The 22,978-nt window shown below is 40.1% G+C and overlaps 1 protein-coding gene across 3 annotated transcripts in view; it reads left to right on the forward strand.

Annotated features, from left to right (window-relative positions):
- Positions 1–22,050, forward strand: part of EIF5B (eukaryotic translation initiation factor 5B) — a 39,908-nt gene extending 17,858 nt beyond the window's left edge. For 2 of the 3 annotated variants that reach the window (XM_019529489.1, XM_019529490.1), the window contains exons 7-24: positions 527–625; positions 2,242–2,328; positions 3,468–3,548; positions 4,731–5,038; positions 6,898–7,005; positions 7,559–7,669; positions 9,151–9,218; positions 12,652–12,793; positions 14,894–15,025; positions 15,684–15,866; positions 15,964–16,125; positions 16,770–16,901; positions 17,791–17,922; positions 18,028–18,104; positions 18,236–18,400; positions 19,303–19,441; positions 19,910–20,071; positions 21,304–22,050. In XM_019529489.1, coding sequence (XP_019385034.1) covers positions 527–625; positions 2,242–2,328; positions 3,468–3,548; positions 4,731–5,038; positions 6,898–7,005; positions 7,559–7,669; positions 9,151–9,218; positions 12,652–12,793; positions 14,894–15,025; positions 15,684–15,866; positions 15,964–16,125; positions 16,770–16,901; positions 17,791–17,922; positions 18,028–18,104; positions 18,236–18,400; positions 19,303–19,441; positions 19,910–20,071; positions 21,304–21,411 — 2,396 coding nt within the window. In that variant the 3' untranslated portion in view covers positions 21,412–22,050. Of the gene's footprint in view, positions 1–526; positions 626–2,241; positions 2,329–3,467; positions 3,549–4,730; positions 5,039–6,897; positions 7,006–7,558; positions 7,670–9,150; positions 9,219–12,651; positions 12,794–14,893; positions 15,026–15,683; positions 15,867–15,963; positions 16,126–16,769; positions 16,902–17,790; positions 17,923–18,027; positions 18,105–18,235; positions 18,401–19,302; positions 19,442–19,909; positions 20,072–21,303 lie in introns of those variants that run through there. The other variant, XM_019529491.1, reaches the window with a different exon arrangement.
- The last annotated feature ends 928 nt before the right edge of the window (positions 22,051–22,978 follow it).

Consider the following 22,978-nt stretch of genomic DNA (forward strand, 5'->3'; position numbering starts at 1 on the left):
CCTTGGAATTTCAGCATTTTGGGTCCATAGGCAGTAAGAGAGGGAGTGAATTCTAGAGGAAAGGGCTCTTTAAATTTAGAGAGTTAGCTTTGAATCTTTTATTGACCATGACTACATAGAAAAAAGAGAGCCCTAAATCTCCTCAAACTAGATTTGTTGACAGATCAATTGAAAGTGCACTCCAGAATAAAGGATCTTTAGCTACAGGCCCTGATCCAGATACAGGTTGTTGGGACCAAAGGTAAACTTGGGTCAGAAAAAAATAGTCTGTGCTTAAGCACTCAGATTTTAAAGTGGAAGGGGGCCTCCTTTCCCAGAAATTAAGATTCAGTTCAGGTACATACATGCTGATGATTTAAACTAGGCCACTCACTTGGGTCCTTAATGGACATTTAGCCTAACTTTGTGTAGGTTTGGAAAACTTATTCTTGGTGTAACCAGGCCTTTGTTACAGCCACCGTGGTTACTAATCAACTAGGTTAGTTCTGTTTGCAGTCCTTGAGCAGTTGTGCTTTCTGTTTTGCAGGTGTTGAAGTGCCATCCAAAGATTCGGTGCCAAAGAAGAGGCCAATTTATGAAGATAAGAAGAAAAAGAAACAACAGCAGCAACAGGAAAGCAAAGAAGGTGAGGGTGTCTTCTGCAAGTGTCATGTGTGAAAGTTAGGAGAGCATTTCATGAAGTAGGTAGTCAGCTTAGCACTTCCTTTTTATTATTTTTGTTACTTTTTTATTATTATTCTTGCCCAGTGACTCTTATAGCTTTGCTATCTTTGTATCTTGTTCACCTAAGCATCTTGGTGGTTTGTAAAGATACATTACACAGCAAAACAAGGCTTGCTTGCTTATGCATCATGGAGGCTGCTTCAGAGTTTTTGATGTAATTAAAAGAACTGAGTTCTAACTTGATAGAGCAGTGGTCAGCAACCTATGGCCATGGTCCATTTTGGCTCATGAAGAGACTGGATCCAGCCTGTGGCAGCTCATGTTGAAATCTGCAACATGTTTCAGCCACAGCAGCAGCAGAGAAAGCATCTCTGGGGTCCTTGCAACTATTGCGTTCAACTATTGCGTTCAGCAACTATTGCAACTATTTTCTCTCCTGTAGCAGAGGAGCTGTTTGCAGGGTCTTAGCCCTTATTTCTTTCTGCTTATTTCCCTTGCAGCATCTGCTGATAGTCAGGGATGCAGGGCTGCAACCTGTAGTAGGGAGCGTGGTCATAAATACTGACAATTAGGAAGCTAGGATGTTGTGGTTCAGTTCTCCTGTCCTCCTAGTGTTTAAGACCCAAGAAATTAAGATTTCTAAAGTGAAAAAGGAAATGTTTTTTTGAAAGAAGCACAAAATAGTGGAATGCTCTTATCAGTGACTCTATAAAGATCATTAGGGTGCAGCCTCAGGGGAAGAAGTTAGTATTTACTGGTAGCAAGGAAAAGATCTTCCCTTGAGGCTGCATCTTGCGAGACGTGCGTGTGGTGATTGGGTCCAAAATTGTGGACTTAGTGGGAGAATCTGTTCTTTGGACTTAGCCATCAACTACTCTGCATCCTGCTCTGAGAAGTATTTTCCCAAAATCAGTTGAAGTTGAGAATCTTGTTTTAACAGAAGTACCTGGCAGGAACTTTCATTTTCTGTAAAAATCCAGGAAGGGTGCTGATATTCTGAAAAAACTGGACCCTGTCATGGCAGCTAGATAGAAATATCTAATGGATTCAACATGGTTGGGTGGTGACACTTCTGCCTTACAGCTCTATTATGCTGCTATTGTTTCACTGTTTTCAAAATAACAGTTATCAACTAAAACTTAAAATTGTTTATTTTATATGGCTGTTAAAAAAAAAAAAATCCTGTAGCTTAGTATTTTAAATCACAATGACAGGTAAGTGAGTCTGTACTTTGTGTGAGAGAGGTAGTGGTTTGATAGTTGGCAGTTGCTTTTTTTAGTTTAAATTATGTTAGTGCCTTTGATAGGGGAAGAAAAAAAATCTGGCAATTTTTGTGCTGCTCTATCTTATGCATTTCTGATGGATAAGAGCAAATGGGGGGCCCTATTTTTATTTTAAGCGATTCTGATTTCATTATTTTTAGAAAGAAGTGGTTTTGGAAAAAATGACTCTTTGTTTTAATTTAATGTGGAATTCTTGTAGTTTCTTCTGATGATGGTAAAATATGATCCTAGCTCAGCATGGTTTTTAGAGAGTTATGACAATGTATTTTCTTTTTTTGGTTTCTTGTCATCTCAGAAACTGTGGAGGTGACTTCCCCACCTGAAGAAGTTGCAGAACCAGACATACCAGTACAAGAAGAGACACCACCTCCTGAAGAACCAGGTTAGTAGTAATATCAATAATAAACCAAAGGAAAATCCCATACTTCATAATCATTTTAAAATATTGCACTAGATGTATCAGAAACTTCTTACCTCCACCATGAATGCTGAGAGTGTGTTTTTGATCCCTTTGTTGAGGAGAATTAGGTGGGCCTCATTCTGGAGCTGGCTGCTGATTACCAGACCAGGAGCCATAGGGCTGATGAGCGTATAGGACTGGAGGAGAGATTGTATCCTGAGTCACCATGTTCATTCCTCATCTCTTGCAGGAGACTGACATGTTATCCTGTTCATAGACTTACTAAGCACTGCCTTAAAGCAACTTTTGTGTTCTGTCCCAGATACTCCTGGTAGAAAGCTATTCCAGAAACTTTCCACAAGCCACTCTTCTTGGTGGTTGTTAGAATCTGATGCTGTGGTTGATGCCCCTAACCTCACATTAATTCGGTATTGATTTAGAAAGAATTTGTTTTAACAAGTGATGAGAGGTGTCTGTCTGTTTGTAACTCAGCATTATATAATAATATATGGATTAGTTTGGGAAACTAAACTGGTTGGGGTGAGAGTGTCTGGGCTTATTTGTTTGGTGCATGGGTGTTGGAAAGCTTTAAGCTGGGGTTTTTCTAATGGGTATTGGTTCTAAAAAAATGAAGTTTAACTGATCCTTTCTCTGCTGTTTACAATGGTCTGAGGAAACTGCATAATATTCAGAGTCTTGCAAAATGTCACTGTTGTCCTTGTAGATCTATCTAAGGATAGTAGATAATTTCTGTTATGGTTTTAATTAAAACTGCAAAACCTGAACAACTCCTTTTTATGCAAGATATTTACTATTAATTTTATTATTTCTCAGAAAGGAGGTTGTTTTAGTCTATGCATTTGTTTGGACCCAAGACTAGAGTTGACAGAGTTTCAGCTCTGAGGGAGCTCAGACAAGCATTTTTTTTTTCTGTCCTAGACCTAGAATATATACCAAATGATTTTAAGCTGGAAAAAAAAGTCAGTTGTCACTTTCTCATGTGTGTATGTATATATATCTGAAAACTATCAGTTGTCTTAACCTGAGATTTCTTTCCTTTTTTATACAGTGTGGACTTTGTATTACTTGGGACTACTTACTCATGTGTGACATTTTTTCAGTTTTAGAAGAAGAAGAGGAAGTAGAAGACACAGGTTTGGATGACTGGGAAGCCATGGTCAGTGATGAAGACAGAGAAAAAGGTGGGTTTGTTTGTTTTTTAGACTGAATGAAGGTCTGATAATTTTGCATCGGGAACAGCTAAAAGATGCATTTAATGCAAGCTAACTTCTTATGGCTCTATGAGATTCAACTATCTTTAGAAAACTATGTTTTTTGAGATACAAAGAGGGTAAAAAATTAAGTCTGGCACGTGGGTATAAGTGTGGGGGTAAAACAATTACAGAAATTTTTGAAAATTGTTTTTTTTCATAAAGGGGTGCATGTGCATGCATTTGCCTCCTGTGTTTGGCATTTTGGAGTGGAGAGAGTAAGTCGTTATAAGAAAAACATCTCAGCTGTTTACTCCTTAACAGAAGTCTGCTGCTGGCTATCTAGGTTCCACTATTTAGCAACAGGGTTTTTTTTTAATTCAGGTTGCCAGCAACTAAAACCTTTTTTAAACAAGTTTTCAAGTACACTTTACTCTTCAACGTGCAGGATATTAGTTTCTCACAAGGACAGATGCCTGGAGAACTTTGAACAGAGTTTTTTGTCAGTAGTGAATCTCCTCTGCAGATTTTACATTTTGTGTTCACCATCCCCCTTATCCACAAGTTCTGTATGGGAAAAGGACTCTGCCTCCAGGGGAAGGGACTTGAAACATACTCTTATAGCCTGAGGGCAACGGACATTGATTCACTTGAAAGTGTTTCAAAAGCTGGGGGAGGTACTGCTCTGCGGTATGCAGTAGCAGCTCTTAAACTCTGCTACCTGCACAGAATCTGTAGCAATGCATGCAAGCTAAACTGTCCTGACTTTTACCTTGGAAGAAGCACTGATAAAATTGGAGTGATTTTTTTTTTTGCTATGTTTGTCAGTATCAGCTCATGAACACATAAGGGTTAGTGTAACAGTCCAGAACAGCAGTAGCTCCCCCCTTCACTTTTGAAAGTGATCCAAGTGACGGTTTGCCCTTAGATGTCAAACACCAGTGTCCCTGGAATGCATTTGCTTCACTTGGCAGGTTTTAAACTCTCAACTTACAAGTTTATTTCAGTTCTTACTGGTGTTGACCTATTCTTTTCATTTGGGTAACCAGAGTTAGTCTGTGCAGCATTCTTAACATTGTAATCCCATCTTAATCATTGTTTATGGTTTGTTTTGGAGGATATGAACTTGGTAAGGTGCTTTTTACTTTAGATTTTTATTTCTTCACTTGCCAGAAAGCAAACCTGTCCACATAGAAGTCAAGGAATCTAATGACTTGCAAGAGGAGGATGAGGAGGAGGAGGAAGAGGAAGATGATGATGATGAGGAAGACAGTGAAGAATCTGAAGAGGGAGAAAGTGAGGGGAGTGATGATGAAGATGAAAAGACTTCAGATGAAAGAGAAACAGAGTCTCGAGCTATTGGGAAACAAGCTGCAGAGAAGAAGCGGGGTAAAGAAATAAGCTCTGATTCTGAATGTGATTCTGATGATGATCGATCGAAGGAAGAGAGGGCCTATGACAACGCTAAACGGAGAATTGAGGTACCCAGATACAGTTTTGTCATGAAAACCTCGTTGTGTTGTGAAGAATGTGGTGGGTTTTGGTCAGTGGAAAAGCATCTCAAGTACACTTGTCTAAAAAAAGTATACCTCTTGTCACTGCCAATAGTGCACCTTTCATGGTTATCTTCGGTGAGCTTATTTGTGCTCTACAGATGTTACTTACCTAAAGGTTTTTCAGTGTTATGTTAGACAGAAGCTGTTCAGAAAAAAAGACCTAAATCCATAGGGCAAGGCTTGGATGATTTGAGTGCAGTGAGAATAGTTTCCTTCTACACTTTGCTTGAAGACAAATGATGGAAGGTAGGGCTGGAAGGAACATCAGGGGGGTCCCTGCTCAGATGCACTCCCTTGCTGAAGGCAGGATCCATCCCTATCAAACGTTCCAGACAAGTGTTCGTCTAACCTGCTGTTTTAAAACTTCCAAGCATAGAGATTCTTCATCATCGTTAGGTAGTTTGTTCCAATATTTAACCACCCACATAGTTAGAAAGGTCTTCCAAATACCCAAATTTGAATTTTCTTTGTTGCAATGTATAAGCCCCGCTCCTTTTCTTGGCCTCTATGGCCATAGGGAAGAGTCTCATCTTTTTCGTATCTGCTCTTCAGGTATTAGCAGACTAATCGAATCCCCCCTCTTCTTCTCCCTTTTACCCCCTCCAAATCTTCTCTTTTTCCAGACTCAGTAATTCCAGTTTTTCCAGCGTTTCTAATAAGTCATGTTTCCTAGATCTGACTTTTTTTTTTTTATGCATTTCCCTGAGCTCTAATTGACATCTTTCTGGAAGTGTGGTTCCCCCAAACTAGAGGAATAGAAGTGTGTGTTGTATTGCCACTGCCTGCTTCATTTTCCATTGTAAATAGTTTTAAGGATTTCAATGAAGCTTTTTTTAGTCGTTCCCGCCCCTCCCCCCCCAAATCTGGCAGTTACCTATATTTTGTATTTAATTTCTTCTTCCTCCTCCATTTTATTTTAAATATTATAACTTGACCTTGTTGTTGGGATCAGTAGTTCCTCTACCAGTTTAAAGCCTGGAATGTATGCAAATAAGCAATAAATTGTGGTCTCTGGCTTGAGGTGCTTCTTCACTAAGCAGATGTTTAGTGGGCAGATGTAATAACTTATCTTACTCGTAATTCTTACATAAAATTGTTATTTTTAAAACTGAGGTGGAAATGGTACAAAGCAGAAGTTGGCAAACTGCAGGCCAGATCTGGCCCATGGAGCCATTTGATCTGGCTGATGGAAATGAGACATCTGTGGTATTTGGCAGCAGGGGACTTTAGCAGTGGTTGCTTTCCCTATGCTGTCGTGGGGCAAAGTGACAGTAGCAGTGGCTGCGTCCTAGCACCTGCCTGTCTCTGACCCAGATTGGATAAGTCTGGCCTGCATCCTTTAAAAGGGTACTGACTGCTGTAGACCTATTAAGAAGCCAGCTAATTGAGATGGTGTGAATAGCTAATTGGAGTTGGGTATGCAAAGTGCTACCCTCCGATTTGGATTTTTGTATGCTTACAAAGGATTTATTGTTTTGCAAATCCATTAGTTCTTAGGACTTGAAATATCCTTGAGACAACTTAGCTCAACAATTTATTAAGCCCACTTGGAGAAGGTGTGAATGTTTTGTATCTTACAATTAGAAAAATGTTGCATTAAAAAAATAAATAAAAAGTGGGTTTGTAATAAGGGCTGTATGTTTCTTTCTCAAACTATAGAAAAAGATTGCAGAAACCTTGCCAGCTTGTCCTTATAAAGATGCTGAAAATGTTAACTAACTCTCCCCCTTTTTTTGTAATGTTTTCTGTAGCTTTGAACTTACCATATTTTATTCTTGTACTAGAAACGACGTGCTGAAAACAGCAAAAACGTAAACACTGAAAAGCTAAGAGCACCTGTTATCTGTGTACTTGGACATGTAGACACAGGAAAGACCAAAATTTTAGATAAGGTAAGATGAAGAACATGATGATCCTTGCACATCTTTATTTTCAGATATTTGGTAATGGTTGATTTGTGAGTGTATATGGATGAAACAATTATATCGCTTTAAAAGGGTTGAAGTAGACTTGCAATGTTAGCTGAGTCTGTAGTAACCATTTTGTCTGCTCTAGCCTGCAGTAAATGGAAGCTAAACTGCAATAATTTACTGCTTGTTTCATTCTGGGTAAATTTATTGTGAGTTAGCTTTACTTTCTGCAGGGTAGGAGTGGATGAACAGACAACAGTGACACATGATCAGGTGACATGCCATCTAGAAGAGGTAAGTCACTACAACCCCTTTTAAAAGTGATATAATTATTTCGTCTGTCCACAGGCTGTGAAAAATACAACCTGTCTGCTGCTGCTTATAGTCCTATAATGTTTAAACTTTTGCCATGCAGAATGAGTTAGTTGAAGTAATTTATATTTTTTAAAAGATGGCTTAAGCAACCTTCTGTATGTACACTTTATATTTTTTGTTCTTCATGTACATTCAACACTTCTGTTTTTGTTTTCTATAGCTTCGTCATACTCATGTACAGGACAGTGAAGCAGGTGGTATCACTCAGCAGATAGGGGCAACTAATGTTCCCCTTGAAGCCATTAATGAGCAAACAAAGATGGTGAAAAATGTAAGTAATAGCACTTCAAAGATTGTAAATTGCTTTTTAACCTGTAGGATCCCAGTTTGGTTACTTATTAGACAAAAGCAGAAAAGTGTCTTCAGTTACCTGGGTTGAATTTAAGTGGATTTTTGTTTTTAAATAAAAAACCCCCAAAGATTCTCATATTTCTGAATTGGATAAACAACGTTACACCATGGTTTTCTTCTAGTGTCTCTTCAGAAAATCCTGTAACTGCCACCTGCCCCATTCTAGAAAGTACATTTGTAAATGCAAACATCAGTTTGTTTTCATTTGTCAATTTTGTGCATTGACATTTGGTTAGAAATTGGGACTGCTTTAAACCTGAAGTAGCCTCTAAGTGTATTTAATAAAATAATTAAAGAACTATAAAATGACCCTATAGCTTTTGCCTAAATTATTTTCCTAATGGGATATAAGTGGTTAGTGCTTATAAATCCATAACAACAGAAAACCATTACTTGTAGTTTGAAAGCTGGTGTAGGATACAGTATCTAAAACTGGTTTTGGAGGTGTTGACAGTGAAAGTTACTTTCCAGTTCTCTCTGGGCACGTCCACAAGAGATGTTTATTGTGGAGTAGACTAATTAGCTGCACAGTAAACGTTGTATGTCTACATGTGCGGCCTTATTAAGTCACAGTAAATTAACTCCGCAGCAGGATAGTGCTTATAAATACAAGTACTACCCTCCTGTGCAGTTATTTACTGTGCAGCAGTGCATGTGTAGATGCTGACCTAGGTACAAATTGTGCCCGGTATTCCCAGCCTGCAGGGGGCCACACTCCGGCCTGTTGCTGAACCGTGTGGAGCTGCAGAAGCCTCATGGCCCTGCCAGCTCCTCCAACACAGCCACCCACTGCCTGGGCATGACTTCCCTGGGTCCCTACCTACTTGGGAGTTGCCCTCTGGACCTTGGGCCATGCTGCCATTGCCAGCCAGAGCCTGGGGCTGGCATCCAGGCAGCTGTGGCCGGAGCCTGGAGCTTCTTCTGGCTGCTACAGGGAGGCAGAGCAGGACAGGAGCAGCCCTGGCCTAAATTGCTACTCCCCTTTTCATTTTGCTGCTCTCCCAGGCTCATGTATAGATGCTATTCCTGGGAGTAGCATACTACAGAGCAAATTGCTCTGCAGTTTATTCATGTGCATTAATTTCACGTGTATACATGCTGTTTATTAATTAAGAATTCTGGTGTCATTTAACTGCTCGACCACCCTATTTGTTTTTTTTCTGATATAAAAAGCACTTCTCCAGTACATGTAGTCAGTATGGAGAGCAGCTGTGAGCTGTTACTGAAATCTCAAACAGAAAATTAAAACAGTTCTAATAATTTAGTATAATTAGTATAATACATGTCCCTTGACAGTTTAATTAAACTATTGGGACTTAATTTCTTGGGTGCAGGTAGTACAAGATAGTTGTGATGACAAGAAAAATTATTAAACTGGTGGCTAATATGTGAAAATGTTAGTTTGACAGAGATACCGTAAGGATTCCTGGAATGCTGATAATTGATACTCCTGGACATGAGTCTTTCAGGTAACCTTCCCATTATAACAAAGAAATTTTCTTCATAACTGATCATATGACTATCAGTGTTTTATGTAAGTTCCTAGCCGAGTAAGAGGCTTTAGAGAAAATCTGCTTACTCTAGTACCTGTTACCATTAACAAAAAAAAATAAAGAGGTGCACTGATGCATCGGTCCAATATCAGATCGGCACCAATATAAAGAAAATTGACTGTGTCGGAAATTGGCCTGATGTGGCCAGTTAATTTGGTTTGTATATGCCTGTGCATGTGCACAGTCGCAGTGCAGTGCTGCACGCAGGCAGTGAGGAGCACAGCCTGGTAACTTGGAGAACTGCATTCAGCTTGTAAGTCTGGTGTGGTAGAAGCGGTGGGGAAAGGGTGTGGGAGGTAGATCAAGGACTCCCATGGTGAGGGAGGGAGTGGGGCTGAGGCAGGTGCCATCCAGCTGGGGCAGGGCAGGGCATAGGATGGAGCTGTGGCTCATCTAGGAAGCACGGGGATGGGGGGGTGTCCCTGGATCTGCGTGGAGCAGGGTGGGCTGCTGCTCGGGCTGGGGCTGTGCCAGGCTCTTCCTGGTGTGTGTGTGGGGGAGAGTGGGGGTTGGGTCAGGGCTGTGCTTGGGCTGGGCAGAGGCAGCAGCACTGAGAGGGTGGTTTGGGGGGGCTACGGTGAAATTTGTGGCAGCTGCAGCCCCTCTCCCAGTGCTGCCGCCCGCCCTGAACGTGGCCAAGCTCAGCCCCCACCAGGAAGAGTCTGGCGCAGCCCTAGCTACAGCCCATCCTGCTCTGCCCCACCTTGCACAGAGCCAGGGGCACATGCCCCCCCATGCACTTCTGGGGTGCATGCAGTGGTGGGAGCCGCCCCCATCCCTGCACCCCCCCCATATGAGCAACAGCTGTGTCGCGTGCCCCGCCCTGCCCCAGCTGGGCAGCGCCTGCTCCAGCCCCACTCCCTCCCTTGCAGCAGGAGCACTTATCTGCTGCCCCATGCCCATTCCTTTCCCCCCTCCCCTTCCACCACAACAGACTTACAGCTGTGTCCAGCTGGTGTTGAAAACTGGATCTGTATTGGCTGATATGCCCCCTTAAAAATTGGCTATCAATATCAGCCCCCAAAATCTCTATTGGTGCACACCTTAAAAAACAAAAAACAAATCAAAAATCATTTTGATACTTGTTAAGAGAATATGTGAGTGGATTTGTATGTTCTTCTGTTTTGTATATCTGGTAGACTCCTGATAGATTATGCATCTTTCCTGTATTTGGGTCAAGTTGAGTCACAAACATCTTAAAGAATGGTGTAAAAGTAATTGTTATCTTTTAATAGTGAGTCTAGAAGGCTTAGATGAGAGAGAGCATCGTAGATCTGAGATATATTTTACGTGCTATGGTAAAAAGTCTCTCTCTTACCATAGTTTCTCCATAGTTGGTGACCTGAATTGTAGCTTCCTAGGGTATGTGTACACAAACCTCATTACAAAGTAATATGCCCTGGATTTTACTCTATGGTGATGCAACCAGTTTTTCCAAGCTAGTTACTTGTAATAGGCAGTGTTACAGTATTTGGTTACTACCAGGCCAGAAAACTTTAAGCAAACAATGTTCTGTTTCAATTTTATCTTGGGTATGGACTTGGATCGGTCTTCATCAGGGTAATTTTACTTGGAACAGAATGACTCATTCTGCTGTGAGACATGATATACAGTCTGCTCTGTTTTTACGTTGGCGTAAACTTGTCCTCTTTACACTCTTAGAAAACCCAGAGTAGTCTGAAAGCTGTATGTAGTGAAAACAAACTTCCTTAGAAGGGTTCAGATGTGGTCTTTTAATGGCATGCTGTAAGCCATTACTGTTCAGTTTAATGCTTTTAAAATGTACATATTGACAAAGGCCTGTAATGAATCCCTAAACCAAAAATGAATTGAGTGGCTTAATGTGCCAGTTATAGGATGTCCAGTTATAGAACCCAAATTAATTTTAACTCAACGTTTTTATGGTACGCTTCCATTGCTAACAGGCTCTTTGTCTTCATAACCATACTTCCTCCTGCTCTAAAAGATAAAGAAAACACTAGACTCCACACATATTTCAGTAAAACACCCAACTTGGCTTACAGGCTCAGCCACAATAGTTCAGCATTGACATTGACATGTGCTTTCGTTATGCACCCATCATGCTAAAGGGTTGCTAAAGCTTAATCAACCCACAGTGAACATGGGATATGCCTCACACCATTCAACTTAACTAAAATATAACTTTATTAGCACATTGAGTGTATTAATAGTTTCTACATAAGGAGAGAGAAAAGCACTTAGTTCAATGGTCTCACCCAATCCCAGATATTACTCCACTTCACAGAAAAGGTGGGCAGTCAGTTCCTGAAAATAGAGGGTGGTAACTTCTGCTGGTAATAGCTGTTTTTCAGTCCAGATGTTGTTGGACAACAAAATACACCCAACTTCCTTGTTGCCCCTCTCTTATTCTTTTTCTTTATCTTTACTCTTCTGACTCTTCATTTCCAGGTATCATTGACTGGTTTCCCTGTGATAATCATACTGTTCACGTTTTTATCCTGGCAACATATTAATTTGTTTCAACAAACCTATCACATGTACACATCTTAATTTGGTCTTTTACCAGTGTCATAATTTGGGTGTCCCCCAGACTCCTAATTTGGTCTGTCCATCAAAACTAAAAATTCCAGGGGTTCTGCAGTTGGGCACTGTCCAGTTGGTCCCCTCTTATCACCTTTTATTAACCTATCCAATCATTTCATCCCTCTGATTCAGTCGGTTAGTGTCAGGTTCAATTAATTTGAGCTGGTAAGAGGCCTACATTATACATGCCTATGTTAATCATGTTAAAACATAAGCTGCCTTTCTTGCATTGATAAGAAAGAAAAAAAGCAATGTGAGAGCAAACTCAAGGCTATGTCTGACCACGTGAATATCAAAAGCAGAAACAGAAGAAGTTAAAAAAAATAAAAAGAAAGTTCAAACAATACTGTAATTCATCACTCAAGCTGGTGCAACTAAAGCTAAATGTGACAAGCTACCCTAACACTTTGCTGTCATCTCAGTAACCTAAAGACCAAGTTAGAAGATGTGAGTGTAAGTCATGTAATATAGTGTATATAGTTCTGAAGGTTTGATCGCAGCACTGTATCTCCTGCTGCTCTCTGTCTATAAGTTCTTTCTCAAAGCCATTCTTTTGTTAATTAAATACAATATGTTTTGAAAGTGATCCTTTACTGATGTTATGGGATTGGTATGCTGCTCACCAAAGCTGCCTAGTCCTGAGGAAGGGTAACCTTTTTAATAATCAAGAAATTGCCATTTTCCTCTCTTTTGTTGTTGAGCATACTTGAATTGACCCTAATATAAAAGATGTATCTCTGCATTGAGTGCCACATGAATGAGAGAGTCTCTCTTGTTGCTACAGCAATCTAAGAAATCGAGGAAGCTCACTTTGTGATATTGCTATTCTTGTGGTTGACATCATGCATGGTTTGGAGCCTCAGACAATTGAATCTATAAACTTGCTGAAATCGAAGAAGTGCCCCTTTATCGTAGCTCTCAACAAGGTAAGGAGACCTCTCAAAAATGTGTACAGAATACTGAATGTCAAATACTTAGTATGAGAGCCAAGAGTGGTCTTTTTTGTGATGTCTTTTTATTGGACCAACTTGTGTAGTTGGGTATTTAACCAACTTTTGAGCATAAAGCGCTCTTTAGGCCTGTGCCTCTTTCTTTCACAAAGCCTAAGGAAAGCTGGTTCAACATCTCTTCCCAAATATACAGTTGGTCCAGCAAAACATCAGAAAAACTCTGCCTCTTACATTTCCTGGACCATCATGGCGAGAACACTGTGACCGTACTAAATGCTTACCATGCTGTTTTGTTTGTAAATGTGAATTCTGTTTGTAAATGTAATCATCAGCCAGAGCAGTCATCCTCTTCTCAGAAGTGAAGCAGTGGTTTTTTTTTTTAGTTCCTTTTCTGTTTAACTTTTTTTTAATAAACTAAACTAAGAAAAACTACATGGCTTTCATGGTCCTTGCAGAGCAGTTTAAGTACTCCATAATGATCTTGGTGTTCTTCATTCCATGCTAATGTAATGAATGGGCACACTAATGAAACCTGTTCTTTATGGTCAGTCTGCAGTTGTTCAGATGAACTTGTTGGGTACTACTTTGTTCCCTTAAATTAGGAGTACAAATTTGCTCCATCCTTAGAAGATCCACTTCAGTTAAAACTTGAGTCTCATTTTGTAAGATGGAAATATCATAATTGTGGATTGTTTAGTGAACACAAGTACATTTCTAAGGACTCTTTCTAGGTACTGTTGTATTGGTTGACAGTAGTGTAGAGAAGTTTATGTACTAGCTTTTGTCTCTGGTTGATTACCTGGTAAGTGTTTTCAGGAAAGGTGACAGACATTTTGGTTTCTCATGAAAGAGAACCCCCCTCTCCTGCACACAGATGCACAGTACAAGTTGCAGTGAAGTATTTTCGTAGACAGAAAAACTAAGGTAGTAAAGAAACATGTTAAACATGTTGCATACATCTTGAAATGGCTTTTATAAACTGTATTAAGGAACCTATTTTTAGATAACTTTATCAGATTTTACATGACAGACTTGTAGCCTTATTTTGTAAAACAGATATTGGTGTGTAAGGTGCAAAAATTGCACTGCATACTCAAATTACAGTGATAGAGCTGAAAACCATTGCAAGCTTACTGAAAGTCACTTGTCATCTGCATATGATCGTCTAGATATTGCAAGATCTGATGCAATATGCAAGTGTTTAAAAATAGTAAGGATGAGTTACGGTGAAAAAATCATGTGTTTAACTGAGTTACTGAGATGCACACACCCATAATTAAGTCATAATTCAGCTTGTGAGCACTAGGGAAGGAAGTGTGTTAAGTTGGGTTTTGAATTAAATGAGAGTAGAGCCTTGGACTAAAATATACCTGTTTAAAAACTTGTAGTAGGGAGGTTTTTTGTAAAATTTATATACAGTGTTTGTGTTTTGAATGCACTTCCTCTATCAACAATTTTCAAGTTGCATCAGGTGCTATTGGTGTGATTTTTTGCTGTGCTGCACAAAAAGCACCCCAACTTTGCCAATAACTTCTAGAATGCCTTAATAAGCACAGTTAAATCTCCTTTTAATTAAGCACATGCACTTAGAGCATTTGTTATAATGAAAGTGGGAAAGTGTATTCCAAAAGAAAGTAAGTGGGAACCTTAAAGGCCTTAAAGGCTCTTCCTATTTGCATGGGGATATTGATTTGATTACTTGGTGTTACATCAAATTTGCCTTTCAAGTACAAAAACTTTGTGCAGATAAACAAAAAGACTTGATTTTTTTTTCTGTTTTTTTTTAAAGCAAACTAATAGTAGTATTGTTCCTACACGGTATTCTCCAGCATTGTTTGCTTTATAGGTTGGAATCCTGGTTAGGTCTGTTTTGAAGATTTGTATTGTTTTTCACTGGCAAGTTACCATTAAAATAAATTATGTGATGCTTAATACTGAGGAATACCTGAGGTATTTCTTACAATTTTTGACAAATTTTGCCTCTTGCGTAAATAATGTGTGGCTCCTGTAGGTATAACCTCAAGAAAACACGTCTTTCCACTGAGATGGCATAACTGCTAATACTGTATTTTCAAGATTGATAGGTTATATGACTGGAAAAAAAGCCCTGATACTGATGTAGCAGTCACTTTGAAAAAGCAGAAAAAGAACACACGAGATGAATTTGAAGAACGTGCCAAAGCAATCATAGTGGAATTTGCAAAACAGGTAGGCCTTTGTTCTTTTAACAAGTAAAAAGCTGGATTCGCAAAGCAGGGAAGAGAGTCCTCATATTACGGAGAAATGTCTGTTGTATGCCTTCTGACACTTACCCAGTGTTAACTTTTTATTTAAAGTACCTATGCTTTCTACATTCACTTCCTTACTTTGATTAGAGACAGCTTTTTCTCTCCCTCTCCGCCCTCAGTTTCAACCCTGAGGTACTTTGATGCGTAGAGGTGGCTAATAGTTGCAGAGTCCATGGGGTTAAGAAAAAAAACCCAGATGTTTTTTACACCTGTTCTCTCCCTCATTCAAATTCCCTGAGAGATTCTTCTGTCTCTCTCCTCTCTTTCTCTCATGTCAGTGTGATAAATACTATCAGGTTATCTCCTGAAGACTCACTGGTGCTCTTAAAAGATACCTGTAAGTTAAAATGTAGAAATTTACTTTTATAGCATTTTCCTTGTACCTTGAAGCCTTTGTCACTCTCTCTTGTATGCTTTATGGCCTAAAAGTTGAAGCTGCATGTTTAAAATGTTAATAAAATGTGGCTTTTTTTATACCGATTTTTTTTTTTTAAAGGGAAAATCTGATGGACAAGAGCTGACTGGGACCAAATGGCTCCATTACTTTTGCTCTGATCATGTTTTCTTCCTTGTTCTAGGGCTTGAATGCTGCCTTGTTTTATGAGAATAAGGATCCCCGCACTTTTGTTTCTCTGGTACCTACCTCTGCTCACACTGGAGATGGCATGGGCAGTCTGATAGTTCTTCTTGTTGAATTGACACAAACTATGCTAACCAAGCGACTGGCGCAATGTGAAGAGCTGAGGGCTCAGGTTATGGAGGTAATTCAGAACCATGCTCCAAATACTCGTCTAGCACTTTTTTTTTCGACCGGGGTGGTGAATTTCACTTTTTTTTTTTCTCTCTCTCATTGTGTAGGTTAAAGCACTTCCAGGTATGGGTACTACCATAGATGTAATTTTGATTAATGGACGTCTGAAGGAAGGAGATACCATTATTGTCCCTGGAGTGGAAGGTCCTATAGTAACTCAGATTAGAGGTCTTCTGCTACCTCCCCCTATGAAAGAACTGCGAGTTAAGGTAGGAGAGCAGAATGTCACGGTGACCTTCAGTGAATTAAAAGGGGGAGGAGACAGACAGAAGTTGCAGGTTACAGTGCACCTGTGCTCAGTTTCTCTCAACTGTGATGGTGGTTCAAGGATTACTACACTGATGAGTATTAAAACATCCTTGCCAGTTTATCAGGGTTCAAGCCTGCTGTGTTGACAATTCATCTTATTTCCTGGATGAGAACTTTGGGTGGGTGGAAGGGGATGGGATTTGGGTTAACATGAAACAAGCACTGTAGAAAGTCTGAGTCATTCACTTGTAGGCAGACATTACTGAAGCAAAGACTTCTTTGTGATAATTGGTGCCAGATATCCTGAAAAGAGGTTCAAGAAACCCCAGAAGTCTGCAACCTGCTTCTTGCTTTGCACAGGGTTGGAAGTTAAGCTATTCTAACCTTATTATGGTTGTCTAGCAAGCCATTAATCTTGAATCTTGTCTTCTGGGTCCTAGAGAAAAATAAAGAGTTGTTTGGGTGGGGGGGGTTTGTGATCATGCTTAAAATAGAGAGGGTGAGATTCTGCCCTGGGATTCTCTTGGGCTATAGAAGAAACATACTAACAAACAAAACAGTAGCCAAATGAAATCTTAACTGAGGTGGGTTTTTTTCTCTTCAGAACCAGTATGAAAAACACAAAGAGGTGGTTGCAGCCCAGGGGGTAAAGATCCTTGGGAAGGACTTGGAGAAAACGTTGGCTGGTTTGCCATTGCTTGTGGCTTACAAAGAGGATGAAATCCCTGTTCTCAAAGTAAGTTACTGCTGCACTTGCATGACTTCAGTCAGGTCTGTCATTGGAGGTCAGGTAATACTGGCAACAGTGACTAATCTTGAACTCAGTGGAGTGCTTTTACTTCCTTGCTCTATTGAAGTGTTGAGAGTTTGGCACAAGTGGTCCAATAGAGATTCTTCTGGCTGTCCTGGGGGAGGGAGCCCCTCCTCATGACAATGATCATTGATGTGAGGTGTAGTGACAGAGCTTGGGGCTTTTCAGCTCTCAAAGTGGGCAAGTAGTTTTGGATCCTGCACTGACACATGCAGTGGAAGTTCATGCACAGAGAAAGTCTGTGGTTTGGGAAGCTCTAGTACAGGGATGGCGAACGTCTGGCCTGCGGGCTAGATGCAGTCGGCCAGGGACTCCATTTCCAAGCCACCCCTGCCCACGTGGCTTGTGCCAGTCTCCATTGAGGCCCTGGCCTCAGTCACTCTGGCAGAGCAGGACAGGGGGCTGCTCTGGAGCCAGGGCAGAGCCGTGATCTGTAGCCTGCACACTCTGGGCAGGGGATTGTGGTTCTGCCCCTGCTGCAAGGAGCTGGGGCAGAGCCACTATCCCCTGGTTGTGTGCACCTACCTGGAGCATGTAGACTACAGATCGTGGCTCTGCCCTGGCTCCGGAGCAAGCTGTCCCCCTCTTATCCTCCCCCCGCAAGATACCAGCTGCTCCAGAGCAGCCCCCTGCGCTGCTCTGCTGTGTGCGCTGCCAGCGTGGCTGAGGCTGGGGTCTCCATGGAGACCAGAACAAGCCGTGTGGGCAGGGGCACCTTGGAAACAGAGTCCCAGGCTGACCGCATCCCTGGGGATTCCCCATCCCTGCTCTAGTAGCATGATAAGATTGCTAACATGTGCTTTTCTTTTTAAAGGATGAATTAATACATGAACTGAAGCAAACATTAAATGCTATCAAGTTAGAAGAGAAAGGAGTTTATGTCCAGGCCTCTACTTTGGGTTCTTTGGAAGCATTACTTGAATTTCTTAAAACGTCAGAAGTGCCAGTAAGTACTTCGTGTCCCATTTGACATTATTATTCTGTATTGTCATGACTGCATAAGCTAACTGAAGAGAACAGGATTAGTCATTGATTGCTTTTTCCTCAACAGTATGCTGGAATTAATATAGGTCCTGTCCACAAAAAGGATGTAATGAAGGCATCAGTTATGTTGGAGCATGACCCCCAGTAAGTAATTGTTGTTCACATGGCAAGACAATGTATTGAAGCTACTAAAAAGGTTCCTTCCTTCCCAGCTGATTTACAGTCTACCACACAATATATTTCTCATGACTTCATTTTTTTTTTTTAACTTGCAGATATGCTGTAATTCTGGCATTCGATGTGAGGATTGAACGGGACGCTCAAGAAATGGCTGATAGCTTAGGAGTTAGAATTTTTAGTGCAGAAATAATTTATCACTTATTTGATGCCTTTACAAAATACAGGCAAGACTACAAAAAACAGAAACAGGAAGAATTCAAGTAAGTGAGCACTGTCCTCTTGGATTCTTCTAAATTGATGTAGCATCTTCTTTACTGTTTTATTGCCTTATGAAATGAAAATCATGCAGTCAAATGCATGCTTTTGTTTCTGTGATGGAGCTGTAGGGTATGTGCTTTTTATTGGGGTCTTTGCAAAATGTTAGTCCTTTCAAGCTTTAGATTTAATAGGACTTGAGTTTCAAAATAATATTTAAAAAATTGATCTGATTATAATAGAATACGGATCCAGGTCTGCCCTGAGTCTGTGGGCTGCTTTCTGCTTTAAGCAACTAAAGTAAATTGTAACTACTTCTTGGAGGGCCAGCAGAGGGTGTTACTTGGGTTCTGTTCTTACACGTTTGCAGAAATTAAATTCGAATTCACAGGATTGATTTATGATTTGGCTATGCAAATATGGCACCATCAAAAGATTGCCAGAAAAGAACTGGGGCCAGCATTTAACCAGCAGAAGCCATAGTATTAGTGTTTTGTAAGCAAGAAAGAATACAGCTTGACTCTCAGCTCCCAAATTGAGTTTGCTAGTTAAAAAGATGGCTGCTTGATTTTCAAATAAAAATCGTTCTCACCAGTTAGGCAAAGGATCCTTGTAATGTTACTTGAGTTCTTTTTAAGGGTAGAATATCCCTGTAAGTACTTTACTTGTGTTTGGTCTTCATGTCATGCAAACTTTTTTCATTTGTAACCTGCTTTGAATAGTAACTCTGCTATTTTGGAGTACCTGGTATTGTGGTTAAGTCAGCCCAGAAAGGATCCGTGTTCCAGCAGTGTCTTATTCAGTGAATACTCTTCCAAAGTGATAAAGGTTTCTCAAGTTTGTGGGTATGTGCACATGCTAAATGTTTCAGCATATATTTCTAAATGGCTTTTCCTTGTCGTCTTAGGCATATAGCAGTATTTCCTTGTAAGATGAAAATACTCCCTCAGTTTATTTTCAATTCCCGTGACCCAATAGTGATGGGCGTACTTGTGGAAGCTGGCCAAGTGAAACAGGGGACTCCCATGTGCGTCCCTAGCAAAAATGTGAGTAATAGTTCATTTTTCTACATGAGTTTTGGTCTCATGAAGGAGGTGAGAATGTATACTGTGCCAGCTAAACCCAGTGTTTAAGCCTGCACTTTCAACAGCACAGAATCTCTGTGGGAGACTGAGGAGCTGCTCAACAGGGCTTCTTCCCTGATGATCTACTATCCTTGACGTACAGTTTGGGCAATGTGTTGTGTTTGTAGCAGAGATGTGGGCTAAATGACGGATTTAGACAGCTTGCGTTATTAAGTTTCCTAATCCAACCTATTGCTTTCACAGTGCCTGCAGTGCGACACCAAGTTGTAAAGATAAAAAAATGAGTCCTTGGAAGCAAGTGGAAATAAACTCTCCTTGTTTTAAAATGTACCTTACTGTTTGAGCTCACTAAAGCAGCTGCTGTAAACAACAAAGAAGCCAACAGGCTGCATGAAATTTAATTTTATCATAACTTCTGTTGCATTGCAGTTTGTGGAAATTGGAATAGTTACAAGTATAGAAATAAATCATAAACCTGTGGATGTTGCAAAAAAGGGCCAAGAAGTCTGCGTTAAAATAGAACCTATTCCTGGTGAATCACCTAAAATGTATGGACGACACTTTGAAGCAACAGATATCCTTGTTAGTAAGGTAAGAAGCCCTAGAGACAAGCACCCTTTGTAAAAAGGCTGGTGGCCTCTTAGTAACATGGCTTCAAGTGCAACATGAAAGCCTGAAGAATTGTGTACTGGATAATAACTTTCAGCATCATTCCCTTATTCTAGTGATGACTCTTTTCTGTAGCCTAGTTTCTCACTAGCACAAAACTCTTGCGGGAACACTACTAAGAGCACCAGCTTTCATCACCAGTGGATTGAAATGCTACAGTCAGATATGTTGTGCATCATTCTTGTGTGTGACAGGGAAAATAGCAAATATGTTAAGAACGAAGGACTGTGTCTCAGGTCACCCTCTTCCTTTAACATGGTGTATCGCTCGTTTGCCTTTGTCTGCTTAGCACTTGAAACAGAACTGAAATGTATCTAGATTTTGCAGTCCTGCAGCACCTAGTGCATTAGTGTGCGTCTGCTTTAGGATGTCTGGATAACAGTTAGGGTTGCCAACTCTGAATCTGTTCCAGGAGGTTTCATCATATGATGTAATGACATTAATTACGGTGCGTAGACTTCACATCAGGAAGGCAAATGCACATTACTATTACATTTTAAAAACCCACTGGACTACTGTATAAATCAGTCAGCATTTAATATTTACTTTAATGAATGCCCTATCATTTATCTCCTGGGTAACTCTCAGCAGTCTCCTGGAGACTTGTATCTAATTACCGGAGACTCGAGGGCAATACTGGAGGATTGGCAACTTTAATAATAGCTGATCTTTGCTTCTCTAAATCATAGGCACCTGGGCCAGGGAGCTTGTTGTGAGCTAAATCCCTTCCTAATGCGTGCAACCACAACAGTATAGATTCTTTCAAATTTTAAAAGTGATTTACAACAGGGTTGTGTTTCTTGCTACCAAAGAGTAGAAATCTAATTAATTAGTTTTAGGATGGAGCTTGGTAAATTTATTGTGGGGCTTGTAAGTTTGACTCTAGAGAGCTGGATCAACATGATCTTTCTGTCTTAACTTCTGTGCTGCACACTACAAAGTTGATCTGTAGCTGGAGGAGTTTTAGTATTGACAAAATAATGGAAGAGAAGGGAAACCAGATAGTTAAAGTAACTGTCTAGACAGGGCAGGCCAGTAGCAAAACTGGAATGAGAACCCTGGTTTCCCAACATGCCTTATCCACTAGCCCATGTGGTAGGTAGAACAATGTCATTAGTACACGTTTCTAACATCTCTTTTGTTGTGTGTTGTAGATCAGTCGTCAGTCCATTGATGCTCTGAAGGACTGGTTTAGAGATGAAATGCAGAAATCTGATTGGCAGCTTATTGTAGAGCTGAAGAAAGTATTTGAAATCATCTAGAAAATTTTTAAACAATGGGCAGGCTGGAATAAACTCACTATTCCTATTGTGAAAATCACCAACAGTCAAAGTATTGAAGACACTGTTGGACTTATGTTTTGGGAGGAAAATAAGTTGATAAATGTTTTCCATGAGAAACCAAGAAACTTACACTGGTTTGACAGTGGTCAATTTACATGTTCCCACAGTTCCAATGTGCCTGTTCACCTTCCCTTATACTGGCTGCTGTTTTAAAGTTTGCCCTTCTTCCTCCCATGTTTTCCCCCCAAATAAAAATTTTTATTACAGAACTAAAACTCTTTCACTTTTATACTGATGAAACCAGTACTGCAGTATTGATTAACCACGCTTCTGCAGACTTTGATTCTTGGATGTTTTTGATGTAAGAAATACTTCTTTATTTATGCATACCTCTTCCTTTTTTCCCCCCTCTCTCTCCCCTCAGCATTCTCTTATGCGTTGTGCCTATAGACATTTTTTAAAATAGAAAATTAGGTAATTAGATTTCTGTATTTGCTTTGTGTGAAACAATGTAAAGCATTAGCTGGCCACCTTTTATTGCTTGTACAGTTCATGAAAAATCAACTTTAACCTGTAATCATTACAATGCAGAGCCACAAATAAAGGAAATAGACACTCGCCCACTTGTTACAATTTTGCTTCAATAAATAAGGCATCACTTTTTATGGTCTGTTTATATAACACAAAAGTGCCACTGAAGCTTGTGTCTGCAGCACTGTCAGGTAAGGAGATAGAACTTGCACAGTTCCCTCATTAGATGGAAGCTACCATCCTCTTCTGTGCAACTTTACCCTTTGTTTCACCTCCCCCCTGCCCAGGAAAATCAGCAGTTTTAATACTTTGATGTTTAAAGCTTGAAAGTCTGTAACTGGGTTTTAAGCAAGCTAGAATAACTTACTGCTATTCAGAATTGTGATTGGGCACAGCAAGCATGCCATGTCCTTGATGGACAGACAAAGTTAGGGGACTTGATCTCCAGCCAGTGAGCCAAAACTTAACAGCTGACTTATCAGTGCAAAAGGCTGTGCTAATTGGAAACAATACATATGTGATTTTTTTTGTTTTGTTTCCTGTTGCTGTTAATTCCATATTCTACCAGTCTGAGATCTGGCCTAGATAAACTTTTCCCCCCCTAGTTTGCTGTTGTGGAGTTCACGCTTTTTTCCCCCGTTTTCTTTTTCCCCCTGATTCGCCAGTGTTTCATCACAGGACTAGTGTAAGATGGAGGGATGCTGTGACTGTAATTTTTAAATAACATTTTTCAAACAAGAAAATCCTATATTCCAGTTAAAGATGCACTTTTTTGGAAGAGGCCTCGTGTGACAGTGTTACCTTGAATTTGACTTTGACAAAGGTCAAAAAAAAATCTTGTGGCTATAGTATAGTTCAGTGTAACTTTTAATATTTGTATTACGTTTTCTTCTGCTTGTGGAAGGATTCTGTTTGATATTTTAAAGCTTGAAGACTGTTCCAAAGTAGCACCACACTTCTTTTTTCTTTAATGTCCACCTGTCATATTTTTAAAGCATCACACACACTCCTATAA

Source organism: Crocodylus porosus, unplaced genomic scaffold, assembly GCF_001723895.1.
Source record: "Crocodylus porosus isolate Cpor-Errol unplaced genomic scaffold, CroPor_comp1, whole genome shotgun sequence".
Taxonomy (NCBI): domain Eukaryota; kingdom Metazoa; phylum Chordata; order Crocodylia; family Crocodylidae; genus Crocodylus; species Crocodylus porosus.